This window comes from Rhipicephalus sanguineus, chromosome 11, assembly GCF_013339695.2.
Source record: "Rhipicephalus sanguineus isolate Rsan-2018 chromosome 11, BIME_Rsan_1.4, whole genome shotgun sequence".
Lineage (NCBI taxonomy): Eukaryota > Metazoa > Arthropoda > Arachnida > Ixodida > Ixodidae > Rhipicephalus > Rhipicephalus sanguineus.
Window position 1 is genome coordinate 14,208,407 of NC_051186.1, and position 19,239 is coordinate 14,227,645.

General features: G+C 46.4%; 1 protein-coding gene across 1 annotated transcript in view; it reads right to left on the bottom strand.

Annotated features, from left to right (window-relative positions):
* The window catches only part of LOC119374879 (cytochrome P450 2C23-like), a 41,882-nt gene that overhangs the window by 22,355 nt on the left and 288 nt on the right, over window positions 1-19,239 (bottom strand). Inside the window, exons 2-3 of the mRNA XM_049411070.1 lie at window positions 5,453-5,559; window positions 698-1,002 (exon numbers count right to left, since the gene is read on the bottom strand). Coding sequence (XP_049267027.1) covers window positions 698-1,002; window positions 5,453-5,559 — 412 coding nt within the window. The remainder of the gene's footprint in view (window positions 1-697; window positions 1,003-5,452; window positions 5,560-19,239) is intronic.

Below are 19,239 nucleotides of genomic sequence, written 5' to 3' on the forward strand. Positions count from 1 at the left end.
GACACCGACGCCGACATCGCATTATCTGCGAAACGAGCTCTTTAGAGTTATCGTGTTAAAATAAGAATGTGTAGTATTGGCAAGACATAAATTGAGCGAATATTTGAATTTGAATGAATATTTGTTTTCTGAACCGCAAATTCTGCCCTCGCCGAACATTTGGGAAATATCTAATAGGCGTTTTTCGAATCGAGTATGCTTCGAATGAGGGAAATAAGTGATTCGTATAAGAAGTCTTGAATATTCTCGCACTCCTAGTCAAAACATTTTAGGAATATACAAGCTTGAAGTTCGACGAAAATTTGCCTGGCCAGGTAAAATGGTGATAAAGAAGTTGTGCTGAATGACCAACTCAAAGTAAAAAATACGCAAAAGACGTTTTGAAACCCGCCGTGGGGGTACTGAAACATATTTGATGCTTTTTTTCACATTCACTATGTCAGTGACTGGAACTTGTTCAAAAGATCGCAAAATTCAAGGCCATGTCGAGACATTTCTTTCACTGTTGTCGTTAATGGCCTACGGAGAACTACATAGCGATAGGACGTGCTTCTTTTACTATTGTCGAAAGGTAATTTACTGATTAATCTAAGCTTCATTGCCCTTTTCGCCCTTTTGCAGGCTTGGTTGAACTTCAGCACGACACTGACTGCGGACAGGAACAACAAGACTGAACGCCTCCTGCATTTGTACTCACTAAATGTAGCGACCCAAGTCGTCCACTTTGCGTCTGGCGAGGTTGACTGTTGTGCCGCGAACTCTCTTCGTAATCGCCGTGACGAAGCCTGGATTATACAGATCGCGGCGGCTGAATCGCACAGCTGCCAGCCAGCCATTGACAAGCCGGTTGATATCGGCGCACGCGGGATGGTCGTACGGAAAGCGGCGTCCGAAGATTATGGCCAATATATTGTTGTAGGCGCAAGCCGTGATGTAGTCGTATAAGGCAATGGCTTCCCCTTCTGCCTTAGCGATCTGATTGCAGGCCCACTGGAACTCCTCCTGCGAATAAGAAAGTATTGCGTGAATCACCTAGAATTTGACGCGAACGTAGGTTTACCTTATTGAGCGGTATTGCTAGCACAACAAACGCATCGCGTAAACGTTGCGTAGTCGACTATCGAGTGAAAGTAACCTTTCAATCGGCGCCTTTCGGGATTTGGCCATTACAAACAAACGAGGGCGGCTCACACATCTCGCGGGAACGATTGTGTCCTTCGTGTCATTCGAATGGAGGGCGTGTAAAGTCTGAAATTTGATACGAATGCGCTTAAGATATCTGTGTTTAGGTAGCCACTCCGGAACAGCACGAAGACGTCAGAAAAATATTCATGTTAGGACCGCTGCCTGTAACATGAAAATATATAGCACGTGACTACGGAAAATAAGCGAAACGCCAAAACGTACCTGTGTAAGTGCGTTGCGCATTAAGAAAGGAGAAGAGAAAGTGTAAACGAATGAAAGGATGAGGTGCCGGTGACACTTCATGAATGAATGGAAAAATGTTTGCTAAATGTCCTGTGGATTAACGACCTGGGCTCAGGTCTCCCACGTCGAGACATCAAGGCCTCGCCTGTCCGCCGCTTCACGGGTCTGCTGGACTGCCCAGAAACTAAGAACATTTTTCTAGCACCATGCCACAAGAAAATTCGAATGCAGAAATTCTGCCAGTCTTCCATAAAAATGATGTAGCAATCATTGACCGGCATAGCAAAACAGGTAGATCAGTGCTGTATGCACCGAATGCCGCAAACAATATGCATCGTAATGGAAAAAAGGATAGCATGCGCGTGGAAAACACGCATATTTAAGTGTCATGCGTCGATAATATTTAAAAAATTCGAATTTGAAGACATTGGAATGTGGTTAAGTCGGAATGATTTGCTGAAGTCACTGAAGTTTTTGGCGTTCACAAGAATGCTGCTTAATGGCTGAACTGTCATTGGCCACCCTATACCAGTTTCTCACAATGTACGGTTGACACGAGCAGTTTCAGAAAGCGGTCTTTATGGCGGCAGAAGACTTGCTCTATGGCCCAATATTTAAGCCATTCTAGAATGCCTTATTCAACCTCTTCTTTTAGTTTGAAGGTGTGAAGAAGGCTGTTTTCGTTGTAAAGATGTACAGATGTCTGGAAAGCCGGCAGATGTGGTCGGCATGACGTAGTGCGAGCTATGACGGGAGGGCCAGCTGCCGTTTACGTATGGACAAAAGCAAGATCAGAGTGAGTTCCGAACAGTCAGAGATGTGCGAAATGTTTCTGCAGACAATGATGATTTAGTTAACAAGAGTAAGCTAGTAATAAAAAGTCACCTATGTGAATGTGAACGACATTCATACAAACGTTAACGCAGTACGAACGAATGGCTTGAGATAACTTGCAAAATACTTTATGATATACCGTAATTTAGGGCCACATATCAGCCGTATTCAGTTGCAACGTGTGAAGTGCTTATTAAAGAAACCATCCTTTTGTGCCCGTATGAACCGAAGCTTATGAACGAAACAGCCGAGGCACGAACGTCGAAACGAGTTGTCATCACATTCTGCCTGTTCAGCTGGCAATTGATGTTGGCTACCGCTTGTTGGCTACCGCAGATCGGTTTACTGACGGAAATACGCAGTTGTTGTGTTGGACATCATTCATCGAGCCAAGGAAATTTAAAAACGAGTAGACATTGAAGATGTAAGTAGACATAATGCTAGCCACATCAGGAAACTGAATTTTGCAGAATATGTATCATGAGGGAATCCTCCGAATGCCTCTCCGAATGTTGCTCATTGTATTCGGAGGGAATCCTCCGAATGTACCTCCGAAGGTTGCTCATTGTACTCGCCATGGGTAGGACGCTTTACACACATTCTAAAAGCACTGGCAAACGGGGAACCGCCGGCACGACCAGCGTCGTGAGTGTGCGCGTGGCCGCCGAGTCTATGCCACCGACGACAATCGGGCAAGTGAGGCCAACTACTCGTGCGACGCCTCGTCCTCTGAAGGCTTTCATAGCTTTGCTGGTCTTCCCTCGCGAACAGTTGGAAGTGTTGTAATTTTTTTCTGTGAACCGGAGGAGGTGAGTTGCGGGGCTTGCGCAATTTCATTGGCACATACCCGCCTAAGCTCCTTGGCGCACACCCGCTACGCTGTTTAACAGCGGAGCTGTATACGCTTGGGGTAATTCCGGCGCCACAGAAAGCGGGTATGTGCCAAGCACCTCATAGCACAGTATATTATAGGAAGGGGTGAGAAAGGGAAGTGAGGGTGATGAGGAAGGAAAAGAGAAGGGGTGTCACGAGTAAGAGCCCCTGGGAGGCAGAAAGACGACGAAGTGTTCGCGTCGGCACAAGCGTGTGCGTGGAAAAATTCTAGAGCTTGTGGCACGTGAACCGAGCCGTGAAAGAACGCGAAGCGGAGTGAGCTGGGTTTATCTGGGTGGACTCGGCAGCAGAAGGTTGCATCGCCAGCCTGCGCCCTGGCGACGGGAGCGACGGGCGTTAGGGTGTGCGGCTGGTGACGCGGGCGTCCCGAGGTGCTGCCGGCGAACGAGACGGCGTTCGAGCAAGACTCCTCGGAGATGCAGCTACAGCGCACCGCATGTACCAGCGTTCCTGACGCAAGCCCCCTTCTGCAGCAGGCCGCCGAAGGCAATCCCCGGAGCGCAACGTCAGCGGTGGAACGCCACGCCGAATGAAGCAGCGGAAGACGACGTTAGGCCTAACGGCCCTAGCAGTGAGGCCAGCGCTACGACAACCTGCTTGTGTACAGGCGACGGCTGCTGCGTCGAGCTGCAGAGTTGACACCAAGTTTGTGGAGACATCAGGAGCCACGACAGATGGCCCGACGGGAACGACGACAGACTGGACATTGGTTATGTACCATGTCATCAGCAATGCCAAGTAAGGCCAATCCGATGTTTTAGTTGTTCTGAGACTGAAGCAGACTATGAGTGGAGCTGTTTAGTTAAATAGTTTATTATAGTTTAAGTTTGTTTTATTGTATTTCTGTGAATCTATATATACTTTGGAGTGCCGTGTGTTTCGCGTAATAAATGTGTTTTGGTGTTAAACGAGTCTTGGCCGAGTCCATCACCCACAACCACCCGAATCCGTGACAAGGGGACTGGTTAAAGCATGGCGTACCATTGTATACTATAGTTTGGCATGTGCCAACCAGCTCCCAGTATAGCATAGCCATGCATGGTATGTTATAGGAAGGGGCTCGGAAAAGGAAATGAGGGTGAAGAGGAGTGACGTGAGCATAGGCAAGAAAAGGAGGAAAGGAGAGGGGAGACATCGCATAGCCTTGTATAGTTTAATTTAGCAAGTAATGGTAAAGGGAAGAGAGGGTGAGGACGACTGACGGTAGGGTGAGGAGGAGGGAAAGAAGATAAAAAAGGAGGGGAGAGGGTATACCATACCAGAACCATGTACAGTTTAGCACAGCAACGGGTGCGAAAGAAGTGAGCGTGAAGATGAGTGGCGCGAGGGTTAGGAGAAGGGGAAGAAGGAGAGAGGCCAAAATAAAAAAAGGAGACGAAGAGAAAGGAACGAATCAAGAAAGAAGAAGGATATATAGAAAGAGATGAAGAAAGAAGCAAAGAAAGAAACACAAGAGCAAGAAGCAAGAAGATGAAGTAAGAACTCAATCTGTGTTCGCCATGTAGTTGAGCTTGCTTGCCAGGTCGGCTGTTGCCATGTTGCTGAGGTGTGGATCTCGCTGTATTCTTTTAGAGGAGCGGAGTTTGGTAGTGGGGCTTGCCCAGTTTCAGTGGCATATACTTGATAAAAGCTGCTTGTCACATACCCGCTAGGTTTGTTATAGACAGCTTTCTTTGTTTGGAAATTGACACTGCATCGTCGTCTCCATGGGTACACCCTCGATATAGGCAATAACCGTCAGACTTCACTAATTAAAAAGCTGAACAGTTTGAGTTTATTAACTATGTAATTTAGATATTTAGACAGTCACTCACGTCCGGTCGATGAAACAGCTTGCTTCTTAAACAAATTGCCTTTTTTGTAGATTTAGATGCAGATTAAACAAAAGCGTCTCTTACTTCGCTTCTCATTATCATATCGTGGTTTGGGACGTTAAACCCCAGAAATTTTTCATGCTCTTTTTCCAAAAAGCTTTCTTTCAAAAATTTTGGAAGTGCTTGCAGATGCACACGTGCACTGTGAGTGAATATTATAAACTGCATTACTTATTACATTTTATCGTTCACGTGCAGTTAGCATACTGTTACGGGGGTGTGCACTGGCCGCTGTGAAATGGCGCGACATGCAACTAGCCCGAAGTAATGGAAATGCTGCGTAACGATTATCTCCACTTCACAGTCACTTCATAGGAAATATAAAAGGGAGATTCATTTATTCGTGGATGCTGGCGAGGCTAAACACGAAGAAATCGTTAGTAATTCGGTACTTTCATCTGTCGTAAGCGGCATAAACTAACCACGATGTCTTTCATTGCGTAGGACTTGCCCATGCCGAAATCTCGGAGGGTGTGCATGCAGAATCGTCGGTTGAGCTTCCAGGTATCACCATTCATGGTTCCAAGATCTACGAGAATATAAGAAATAACAGTATTCAGGCATGAGGAGAAACCATCAAGCAAGAAAAGTTCGCTTCAATAAACATCAGATGGGACCCAAACTGGTATACGTCCAGCCTCTTAAATATTTTAAATATCACGTGTGCCGATATAGAAAGTCGCCGGGTTTCATGTAGGCACCTTGAAACCTATCACAATGCATTACCCAGAACCGGGAACGGTTGAGGAACTCCTTCCGCGAATAGAACTTCTTGATGCTATCGAAGTCGTTGAGTATTACGACGCTGGCATGGTTCTGTCTTAATCTGCGCGAGAAAAAAGTGCCTGAAATTGTTCATGCTGGTAAAGCAAAAGCCTGCAGTTACGGCAGCATTTTTACAAACCACAAGAGCACTTAGTAAGATAGGCGACGAGGCCTGTCGCTAAAATTCGGGTGTCGCTGTCGGTGTCGTTAGTTCTCAGCGACGGCTTGGCCTTCTCCGTAAGTGCAAAATCGCGGTGCGTTTGAAATAATAAAAGTAATGGGACCGAGCCAGCATCCAACTCAGGCCTTGTGCTTGGCAGTAAAAGTGTTCTATCGCAGACCAAGAGCAGTACTTGAAGCTGCTTCGGAAGAAACCCCATACATGCCCCATGTAGCGTGAGAAGTCGCGTGAACACATGTAATCGTGTGTGGCAGAAGCGCGCACTCACATCAGTCGTCACACCATGTGAATTGTACAAAACGTGGGTTGTGTAAAGGTCCACTCCTTACAAATTTCTCGAGCATAACTAATCATCATCTTCACCAACAACAGCAACAAGGTCTGCTCTTGCGTAGGCGCGGTTATTGCCTTACGGACACGTAGAGGGCACATCGGTAATTAGTAAAGCGCTCAATAACCGCGTAGTGGGCACTTCTCAGCTGCGCTTACTGTAGACATGCATTCTAGGAGTGCACACAAGGGCGAATTTTTACGCGTACAGAAATTTCTTTCCTCGCGACATGGTTGAGGTGTCCGCCAAGAATCGAAGCCTGGCACGCGAATGAGAAGCCGATGCGAACATGGTTCGATTAGGCTACCGTCTGTGTAGCAGAGATACATGGAAGGCGTTACCGGAGATGATTTTAAAAGCTCTAATTGTAACTGTCCCATAAAAATGTTGGCATACAAAAGAGGAGGAAAGGGCAATATGTTCTGCGAAAGGGGCTCCCTTACTGGTGCCAAAAATTGTGGTGTAATTCCCCCACTCCCCCCCCCCCCCCACCACTCTCGCGTTTCTCTCACGTACGATTCCTCGGTCGTTTTGACTCAGAGAGTTCAGCACACCGCCCCTCTTCTCGCGCACCTCCACTTTCGCAGATGTCCTCTCCTCCTCTATTGTTTTGGTTGGAGGAGAAGGTACGAAGCATATACACACTCGCGCTGAGGAAAGCAGTTGAAGCTTTGAAGAAGACATGTCCGCTTGTCGAAACGTCGGCTCCAGCATATCCCTTTTTGCAACTTTTTTCATTTATTATGCTACATACTATAGACTGCGTGGCATGAGGCCCCACGAGCCCGTCTCCTCACTCGAAAGCATTTCGATTTCTCTCTGACTCCGGCTCTAAGCTGAAACGAAGATTATTTTAACCATGCCCTCCGGCGGCATACGATTGTCACTCCTGGTTGCCTGACGTCGACGGTGAATCAGAAACTGGTAAAACCGAAACTGCGTTCCTACAAGGCAAAATACCTTAAAATAGTTTTCCTACAGACTTGTCCTGGAACACATACCTGGAACAGATCATCCTTAAAGTGGGTCGAATCTCTTACACTATGTAAAGAAATGTCATGTAATACACTACAGTTCCACCATAATCAGAAGAAAGGCCTTGTAAGCCAATACGATCGACCTTTTTTCGAAATTTTTCTCCAGTATAATACAACCCGGCAACTCTACGAAACTGTAAAAAAACACAGAAGATAGATCTGCAGGCTTTCGTGGAACTGTTAATACCGCGATGTAGTTGCCACAACCTTTATGAATGATCTGAATCCGCGACGAACATTCCGATATGTGTATGCATGTATGTATGTATGTACGCATGCATGCATGCATGCGTGTATGTATGTATGTATGTATGTATGTATGTATGTATGTATGTATGTATGTATGTATGTATGTATGTATGTATGTATGTATGTATGTATGTATGTATGTATGTATGCATTATGTATGTATGCATGTATGTATGTATATATGTATGTATGTATGTATGTATGTATGTATGTATGTACAGCGAACACCCGCCTGAATGCCTAGGTAGCACCTGGCGGTCGTCCTACATTCCAAGGCAGCTTCCGCGCGTTTGAATAAATAAATCAATCATTAAATTACCCTATCAATTAATCAGGTTTATTATGACATAACAAGACAATGGCAAAACAAGAAATACACACATGAGAGCCCCAAGTACTAGACTGCCACGGTGAAAAATTCGTAAACAGGGGACGTGTGCTGGAGCCAACGTTTATACAAGCGGACTTTCTACACGCGGAAGTTCAAGCTGCAGCTTCAAGGCTGCGACGTAAAGGCTGCACTGCAACTGCAATACAGCCTTGAAGAACACCAGTCCGCTTGTCGAAACGTCGTATCCAGCGCACACCCCATGTTTAGGAATTTTTCATCGCAAGATTCCATCGCAGGCTTCAACGGGACCGTCGGTTAAGGCTGCAAAGAACTAATACAATTATTAGCAGCACTTTGAACAGTAACACGTAAATATAGGAATGCACATGCTAAAAGAAAAACAAAAATGCATGAAACAAAAGAAACAAATAATCTGATATATAAATACTGCATATAAAAACACAAATCTAATACAACTAACGAAAAAAAGCAAATCTAGTACAACTAAAAAAAGTAGATTAAAAACTTAACAAATACTATTTTAATGAATCCTTGATTGCTCTTAGTGAAGCTTTAGAATTTAGTGATGTGGGTAAATTATACCATAATGACATTGCACATATGTTTGAAGGCGATTTACCATAATTAATATGAAGCTTATCAAGCAAACAAGTTTTTGTTAGGCGCAAACCTGCTCGTGTTAATATTAACTAAAAGCTCAGGATGAATGAAATTACTAGAAAGTTGTTTTGCTATGTGTTTATACTGCAAGATACTTCGATTAAACCAATATAGGGTTTTAGCCGTTAAAATGTTGTTGCAACGAAGAGCGTCAGCGGTGCTACTGTCGCGACAGCATTGAAAAAAAGTTACACAATCTCCCACTAAAGGGAACCATGTGGGGATGCGAAGCAGCGCATGGGTCGACTTCCGTTCATCGCGGGCACCTTGCCCGATGTTAACGCGTCCTTGCAGCACACCATGAATTCTCTGTAGTTGCTGTTGCTGTTACTCGTACCGAACTCTTATTGCAGCACGCCACAAGGGAACACGTGAGTTCATCGGGCGTCTTCAGAATCTCGTTCCCCGACGCCATCACGTGATTTCTGAGAGAGTGTAAGGGGGACAGGGCAAAGCGTCTTACCCAGCCCCTTACATTGGCCCGAACGCGCTAGCGCGTGCCAGAGCATTCTGACTAGGATACAACGCGTTCATCGCGCGTCTCCAGAATCTCGTTTCCCGACGCCGTCACAAGGTTGCTGAGAGAGTGTAAGAGGGAGAGGCCACAGCGTCTTACCCAGCCATTGACAGAGGCCCGAACGTGCTAGTGCGTGCCAGCACACATGATTCCCTTTAGTGGGAGATTGCGTAATTTTTTGAAAACGGCGCCATTGCGCCGGCGCCATAGCACCGTTGCGAAGGAGAGTGCAACGCAGCGAGCTCATTGTATTATATACGAGCGCACAGCTGCGCCAGAGAGAGAGAACGGCAGAGGAGTGGAGAACGGGAGTGGAGAAAAGAATCAGAGGCTATCGCTCGCACCACCTGCGCCGGAAGAGGAGGAGGGGGAGACTTGGCGCACGCGCAGTGGTCTAGCGGACGGACCCCAATGGAGGGACGGACGCAGCCCCGAGCGAAAGCTGCTTCGCATCTAATAACGCGAAAACCTTGATTTCGTAGATGTTGTAGGGATTATAGATGACACTGATAAGTATCCCCCACGATGCGATGCCATAATTGATATGAAAATATGGAAAGCAAAATAAAGAGAAAGAAGTTCCTTATGAGAAAAAACTTAGAACCAGCTCCACTTCGCGGACACCGATGAACTAGCGATGCTAGTGGAATTCCCTTCGTCAGGGTAACACCTTTCTATCTTCTGCACGTCTTTAGGATATGTTGTATCACCGCTCTTTATCAAACAGTCTTTCTGAAGTTTGAGGCGATAGCAGAGTTTTATTACGTCTTCACAATACCACTCTTATACACAGGCTTACAAAGAAGATTCAAATGTTGCCGACTTCATTGTTAGTGCACCACTGGTGAGTAGTGGAATTTACGCGAATTCTGTGGCACATACCCGTTTACGATGATGATAAGTTTCTTATAGGCCGCACAGTGGCACATAACTGTTTGATGACTAGTTTTCTTCTCCATTCTTAGTTAACCAGCAGTGAGTAGTGGAATTTACCCAATTTCTGTAGCGCCTACCCATTTATGGTCAGCGTTCAACTGTTGCCTTCTTTATTTTTAGCGGACCAGTGGTGAGTAGTGGGATTTACCCAATTACTGTAGCACATACTGAGAGATGATGGCATGAGTCCGTGAGGAACATGACCAACAGGTCACGACCTACATAACACGACGAGCCTGTCGCGTACATGAAGACCATGGCCTCACCTTAACGCATTCCGCATACCCGCACACCTTGACCTCTGGTACTTGGGTATGCGCCACAGGTGAAATTCGAGGAAGAGGAGAAAACATTATCAAAGAAAACCCAGCCGTCGGCACGGTTGCCTAAGGTGGGCGGCGTCCCTACTCCGGAATGTCATCTGCCTGAGCTGACAACATGGTCCTGTTCATCAGATGTCGCTGGCCAAGAGCCGCGAAAATACTTCTGAACGTTTTAAAAACAACACTAATATTACTAATAACTACTCGGTTTCCAAGTGCCAACCCGTGATGTGATTACAACACACGCCGAAGTAGGAGGGGGCTCCGGAATTATTTTGACTACCTAGGCTTCCTTCAATCGCACCGATGTTTAAACACACAGGCGATTCTATTTCGCCCTCATCAAAATGTAACCATCGTGGCTGGGAATCGAACCCCGGGCGTCAAGTTTTGTAGCGCGACCCTTACGTGCTTAGCTACCCCGGCGGGTAATTCTAATATTCATTTTTAGTGGATTAGCAAGAGAAAGACATGCCGTTTGTTATAGTAGGTCATTTTATAGTAGCAGAGAAACGCTAAGAAACGGGGCGCAACGACCCTTAGCCAGCAACCACGCAGTGCAGATTGTACATAATTGTATTACTTGAGCCGTAGTGGTGACCGTTGCTAACATCAGCTGTGGTGGTGGTGTTTGTCTAACGTCCATCGCTGTTGCCTATCCATTCTTATATTATACTAAACATGACATGTCTACTCGAATGACTCGGCAAGCTCCCCGCCATGGTGGTCTAGTGGTAACGGTGCTCGACTGCTGACCCGAAGGTCGCTGGATCGAATCCCAGCCGCGGCGGCCGCATTTTCGATAGAGCCAAAATGCTTGAGGCCCGTGTACTTACATTTAGGTTCACGGTAAAGAACTCCAGGTATCCGAAATTTCAGAAGCCCTCCACTACGGCGTCCCTCGTAATCATATCGTGGTTTCGGGACGTAAAGCCCCAACAATTATTGACTCGACAAGCTGCAGTCCACGTTATTTTTACTCGCAGGAATGCGCCAACGAACGAGGCTCATGACATGCACATCTGCGCACCAGAGCGCCCACTTCGTAGTGTTGTAACACCAATGCCGACGTTACCCTGGAGCATAATCTACCATTTGGTGTCAACGTTGCCAATATGCGTGGTAAGGCCGCGATAGGCATAAAACTACTAAATTTACACAATGTCGTCGATCCCCCCATCGTAATAATTGGCTGGAAGCCAGCAAATGTGGCACGCGCATATCCTAGCTGACTGCTTGACATGAAATCGATTCCCACAGCGCCTGGCATCTCGCCCAATCTTACTGGTAAGTAGGCATCACTTTACTTTGAGCTCTGAAACTGTCGAGTCAGTACTTCCCACGTGCGAGTGCTCTCTCATCACCTTTACGTTCTCTCGAACACCCCAGCTCACACGGACGACGTCACCATTACATCGCCTGTAGTTGCCGCAGGGCTTCAGCTTTCCAGATTTATTCCCAAGAATTCTCGAGTACCATTTCCGGAGGTAGAGGCTCGTTTTAACCTCCGAGACACCACTTGATCGAGAGAAACGTGGCGGCACATCAATGGCCCTCCACCCTTTTGCGTTAACAAGGCGTAGACCACTTGCTTAGGAGCTGGACTATGTACTGGACTGAGGGTGGCCGTTGGTTGGATTTCAAAAGGAGCGAGATCTCGAGTTAAAATTAGCGAAAGAAGTCATTCCATTTATTGTTATTACGAAATTTGTAGCAAAATGAAACAGAAGCTGTATTATGAGTTGAGATATTAACATCAGTTTCGCCACAAAGTCAAAGCAGCGAAGGGGATACGAACAAATTACAAAGTCACAAAAAGAACAGCAAGCAGCACGATATTTTCAGCTAGCCCATGTAACGCAAAGGACTCACGAAAAGAACGCACATGCATACACAGGACAAGCGCAAACAACTGTCCCAGTTATGCGTGTTTAAGCGGTGCGCTACAACCCCACACTCTTAGATATTTCTGTTATATTCAAAACTGCGGCACCTGCAGTGGCCCCTCCGCGTCTCCTGGCGCGCGGCGGCGTTCGGCGCATTGGTTAGCCGGCGTTGCACATCACGTGTGGGTGCAGAAATTGGCCACTTTTTAGTGCATGTCTCAAGGGCTGTTTTCAAACAGAAGCAAAATCTGGGAGCATTGCTTTCAAGTGCGCCCTGTGGGCAGTCTCACGGGTGATACTGTACAAGCGGAAGAACCTCCGCGTTCTGCATACCGCCAGCGTTCAATGGTGTATATAAATAGCTCGTCGTTAGTATACCACACAACCGGTGGCGCGTGGCCGAGAATCCCGGTACCGCACATTGAATTTATTTTCTTCTGATTTATTTTGCTTTGTTGCTTTTATTTGTATATACATACATATTCATATCTGGGGCATGACGACGTTGGCAACGGCGACGGCAAAAATCAGACGAAAACGTCCATATAATTGCTATCGCAGTAATATTAAACAATGAGCAATACCATTTCAAGTTAAGGAATAAACAAGGCCAATAAAATAAATTTACGATGTTCGCATGCGAATGTAAAACTTATGGCATATGTTACCGGTGTTCAACCAATTTTGGAGCATAATTGTGTTGTGTGGGTCCCCGACAAAGTAACCTTGATTGACACAAAACCGAGCTGCCAGGTTCGGCTTCAGGCGGTACGGAAGGAGGGAGAGCTGCACTGCAACGGTAGCCTAACACAGAGTCGCACACCGGGCCTGTGCCACCCCCCCCCCCCCCCGCCATTATTTGCCGTGTAATACAGAGCCCAAGGTGACACTCGACCACATCTGCCTGGCCGGCCCCGCTTCTGTTCAAATAGGTGCGCCCCCCCCACCCCCCTCCCGAAAATTTCTGCATACGCCCATGCACTGCAATGAACGCTGAGCTTTGATGGGAATCCTTTCGGACCCGTCGTAATAAATTGAGTCTAAAATTCTTATATTGAATTCACAATAAGAAAACGAGAATTAGCAGGGAAACTGACTTATAGGAACCTCATTATATCTCAACACGTATTATTATAATTGCAAAATTCTGTAGTACCCTGCCAAGACACACGCCTACGCTAACCGCTTTCTTCTTTGGCCCTACAACTAAACAGCACACCGGGCTGACTGAAAAGCAAGTGCACTTCGGCTGAAACGACAGGACGACTTGAAAACAGTGTATTTTAAATGCAGACAATGAAAAACGTTGCTATTAATGCACCAGAAGTGAAGCTCAAAAGTAGCCAAAAAGTAGGCAAGCAGCCAACCTGAAATGTTCGTCGCCAGGCGAGGTCACGTAGCAGCCCATTTGGCGCAATGTAGCCTCCAACGGCAACCCTGACATACCATGACCTCAATGCCACGCTGATGAAGCGTCTTGGGATATCACAACGCGGCACCTGCAGTTCATTTTCAAGGAGGAATTTGGTGAAGGCGACTGTCATATTCGCTGCATCGAATTGCCGGTCATTTGTTGAGCACTCCTGAAACGAGAGCCAGACTTATTGTGTGCGCAGTGTCCCTGCGATGACTACCGCAGTCTGCCTTTGTGTGGTACTATATGGCTTAGATGATATGCGACTCGAGTGGTTAGCGCAGTCGCCAACCGTACCTGCGTCTGTTAGTGTCCGCCACCGATAGCCGCTGAGAGAGTCTCAGAGCCAGAAGACCGACTCTCACGTCTGGAGAAATGGTCAAACGATTCAGTATTTCACTTCAACTGTTGACGAGTCGTGGCAACCTGACCACCAACTTCGGCGAACAATGACTGCTCGCCTTCACACTAAATCTCAGTCAGCCTAATGACACGTCACGGCACTCCTTCTGGCACCGCGGTCGCCTTCGTTTACAAAGCAGTCATTGGACTGAGCTCTGTTCATGGCTAATGCAAGGGCTGCTTAGTAATGGCGGCATGCTCGGTTGGCCCTTGTTCAAGATGCCTGACCTTTGCTGTCAATCGCATCAGTGACACCCGTCCCTTCGTCGACAACGAAATCGAGCTGTCCATTCTCCATGCAATGGCCGATCAACCCAGCAATTGCCCAACAGCAATTCACACAGAGGACACCACTACCTGCGCGTACCATGGGCCCCGATCAATGAAGATATCGGACTAAGGCGCCTGCACAGGTGGGTATTCTTGATAGCCGCCACATCTGCAATGCAACAGGCCGAATTCTTGAGCTAATTCTTCCGGAATGCCAGTGTTTGTGGCTACTGAACTGTCGCTTAAAAGATGACGTGACATCCCTCGATCTATTTCTCCTGTAGCCGAACATAAGTTTATCTGGCGTCTGTACATTTCGGCCGCTCCCAACGTAGGACACGGTACTTGTTGGTTACCCGCAACACACGACGCCAAGAAATGATGTGCTGCCTGTGAAACAAATGAATGCCCATGATATCGCCACCGCTGGTCCACCTCTCATCACTACTCCAAGGACGCTCGCTGAAAGGGCCTGGAAATCACCCACCGAAAGTTCGAACACATGCTTGAGCCCGGCAATTTTTACGTGAAAGTGTTTCCTTTGTTTCTGACAAAAGCGTGCACCCAATTCGGCGACGGCGACAGCTGTGCTTGCAAGCCACGTGACGCAGCGCAACGAAACTGACGCCGGTTCAGCAACTGCTGCATCAGCCACCGGCAACCGCAGCACAGGGGAGGGTACGATGGGAGGAAGGGGGGGGGGAAGGAGTGCGTAAGTCAGCGCTGTGCGTAAGCGTGCAGCCGTCTACAATGCGTGGCCACCAACGGAACATCTACTGAGAGATCGCGCCCTTGTCCAACGCGTCAGTTGGCCTTCAACACAATTGATAGATGCCGTGAGATGGCAAGCTGCTTGTTGGGGTATGTCATGTTCTAAAGGATTCGGTCAAGATTCCATATCTGTGCCGTTATTTTAAAGGTGTATTGTAGTGGCTTTAATCTTGATTTCACAGCCTTTCCATTTTATATTTACGCTTATTGCTTAAACGGAACCGTATTAATAGTAAAAATGCATAGCTTACAACATCCAATTTACCTTGAAAGTGCCAAGGAAGCTGCAGCGGGAACACCATAGCAGGTGAAAATAATTTTCGAAGATGGAATGGCAGTCCATGGGTACTTCCTGTATATTCTTTTAATAATGCAGTGTACTGCTGCCCATACTGCAGCAGGAATGCATGTTAAACATATGCAGGCAAACACACACACACACACACACATATATATATATATATATATATATATATATATATATAAATGAAGGAAAGCAAATGATTTTTCAAGGGCTCGTTTATCTTTGTTAGACACAATATTAATGAGAACTAACAGACAATAACGCCAAGGAAAGTACAGGGGGTGTTATCTGTAGTACTTAGACTATAAATGTGAAGAAAGTAAAGTGGACGAAAAGATGACTTGCCGCCGGCAGGGACCGAACCTGCGACCTTCGAATAACGCGTCCGATGCTCTACCACTGAGCTACGGCGGCGGTCATCCTCCCGTCCACTTTCTGGGTTATATATGTTGATTTAAACCTAGGAGTGTTAGTCAGCGCCAATCGCAGCCATGGCGGCGAGTGTGGAACACTCTTTTTTTTGCCTGTTGGCGTCACGTAGCACGTGATGTTTTTTATACGAGTTGGCAGCTGACCAATAATCCCTCGCATACTACCTGAAGGCATTAAGTCTGCCAGGACGAGACCCTAGCTATGAATGAAGGAAAGCAAATGATTTTTCAAGGGCTCGTTTATCTTTGTTAGACACAATATTAATGAGAACTAACAGACTATAACGCCAAGGAAAGTACAGGGGGTGTTATCTGTAGTATTTAGACTATAAATGTGAAGAAAGTAAAGTGGACGAAAAGATGACTTGCCGCCGGCAGGGACCGAACCTGCGACCTTCGAATAACGCGTCCGATGCTCTACCACTGAGCTACGGCGGCGGTCATCCTCCCGTCCACTTTCTGGGGAATATATGTTGATTTAAACCTAGGAGTGTTAGTCAGCGCCAATCGCAGCCATGGCGGCGAGTGTGGAACACTCTTTTTTTTTGCCTGTTGGCGTCACGTAGCACGTGATGTTTTTTATACGAGTTGGCAGCTGACCAATAATCCCTCGCATACTACCTGAAGGCATTAAGTCTGCCAGGACGAGACCCTAGCTATGAATGAAGGAAAGCAAATGATTTTTCAAGGGCTCGTTTATCTTTGTTAGACACAATATTAATGAGAACTAACAGACAATAACGCCAAGGAAAGTACAGGGGGTGTTATCTGTAGTATTTAGACTATAAATGTGAAGAAAGTAAAGTGGACGAAAAGATGACTTGCCGCCGGAGGGGACCGAACCTGCGACCTTCGAATAACGCGTCCGATGCTCTACCACTGAGCTACGGCGGCGGTCATCCTCCCGTCCACTTTCTGGGGTATATATGTTGATTTAAACCTAGGAGTGTTAGTCAGCGCCAATCGCAGCCATGGCGGCGAGTGTGGAACACTCTTTCTTTTGCCTGTTGGCGTCACGTAGCACGTGATGTTTTTTATACGAGTTGGCAGCTGACCAATAATCCCTCGCATACTACCTGAAGGCATTAAGTCTGCCAGGACGAGACCCTAGCTATGAATGAAGGAAAGCAAATGATTTTTCAAGGGCTCGTTTATCTTTGTTAGACACAATATTAATGAGAACTAACAGACAATAACGCCAAGGAAAGTACAGGGGGTGTTATCTGTAGTATTTAGACTATAAATGTGAAGAAAGTAAAGTGGACGAAAAGATGACTTGCCGCCGGCAGGGACCGAACCTGCGACCTTCGAATAACGCGTCCGATGCTCTACCACTGAGCTACGGCGGCGGTCATTCTCCCGTCCACTTTCTGGGGTATATATGTTGATTTAAACCTAGGAGTGTTAGTCAGCGCCAATCGCAGCCATGGCGGCGAGTGTGGAACACTCTTTTTTTGCCTGTTGGCGTCACGTAGCACGTGATGTTTTTTATACGAGTTGGCAGCTGACCAATAATCCCTCGCATACTACCTGAAGGCATTAAGTCTGCCAGGACGAGACCCTAGCTATGAATGAAGGAAAGCAAATGATTTTTCAAGGGCTCGTTTATCTTTGTTAGACACAATATTAATGAGAACTAACAGACAATAACGCCAAGGAAAGTACAGGGGGTGTTATCTGTAGTATTTAGACTATAAATGTGAAGAAAGTAAAGTGGACGAAAAGATGACTTGCCGCCGGCAGGGACCGAACCTGCGACCTTCGAATAACGCGTCCGATGCTCTACCACTGAGCTACGGCGGCGTTCATCCTCCCGTCCACTTTCTGGGGTATATATGTTGATTTAAACCTAGGAGTGTTAGTCAGCGCCAATCGCAGCCATGGCGGCGAGTGTGGAACACTCTTTTTTTTTGCCTGTTGGCGTCACGTAGCACGTGATGTTTTTTATACGAGTTGGCAGCTGACCAATAATCCCTCGCATACTACCTGAAGGCATTAAGTCTGCCAGGACGAGCGTCCTGGTGGTAGAGCGCTCAGTGGTCAGTGGTAGAGCATCGAGCGCTCAGTGGTAGAGCATCGGACGCGTTATTCGAAGGTCGCAGGTTCGGTCCCTGCCGGCGGCAAGTCATCTTTTCGTCCACTTTACTTTCTTCACATTTATAGTCTAAATACTACAGATAACACCCCCTGTACTTTCCTTGGCGTTATTGTCTGTTAGTTCTCATTAATATTGTGTCTAACAAAGATAAACGAGCCCTTGAAAAATCATTTGCTTTCCTTCATTCATAGCTAGGGTCTCGTCCTGGCAGACTTAATGCCTTCAGGTAGTATGCGAGGGATTATTGGTCAGCTGCCAACTCGTATAAAAAACATCACGTGCTACGTGACGCCAACAGGCAAAAAAAAGAGTGTTCCACACTCGCCGCCATGGCTGCGATTGGCGCTGACTAACACTCCTAGGTTTAAATCAACATATATACCCCAGAAAGTGGACGGGAGGATGACCGCCGCCGTAGCTCAGTGGTAGAGCATCGGACGCGTTATTCGAAGGTCGCAGGTTCGGTCCCTGCCGGCGGCAAGTCATCTTTTCGTCCACTTTACTTTCTTCACATTTATAGTCTAAATACTACAGATAACACCCCCTGTACTTTCCTTGGCGTTATTGTCTGTTAGTTCTCATTAATATTGTGTCTAACAAAGATAAACGAGACCTTGAAAAATCATTTGCTTTCCTTCATTCATAGCTAGGGTCTCGTCCTGGCAGACTTAATGCCTTCAGGTAGTATGCGAGGGATTATTGGTCAGCTGCCAACTCGTATAAAAAAACATCACGTGCTACGTGACGCCAACAGGCAAAAAAAAAGAGTGTTCCACACTCGCCGCCATGGCTGCGATTGGCGCTGACTAACACTCCTAGGTTTAAATCAACATATATACCCCAGAAAGTGGACGGGAGGATGACCGCCGCCGTAGCTCAGTGGTAGAGCATCGGACGCGTTATTCGAAGGTCGCAGGTTCGGTCCCTGCCGGCGGCAAGTCATCTTTTCGTCCACTTTACTTTCTTCACATTTATAGTCTAAATACTACAGATAACACCCCCTGTACTTTCCTTGGCGTTATTGTCTGTTAGTTCTCATATATATATATATATATATATATATATATATATATATATATATATAGTGAAATCAATTACTTCAGTTGTGACTTCAGTTACATCCTTCGAAGACGGCTGGACCGCCAGCCGAAACTGTTAGGATAAAGTAAATATTTGTTTAGTTTCCTGTATTGTAGTACGAAGATTTTCACAATTTTTATTACTGTAGGCAGAACTACTCTTTAGCCCTATATATATATATATATATATATATATATATATA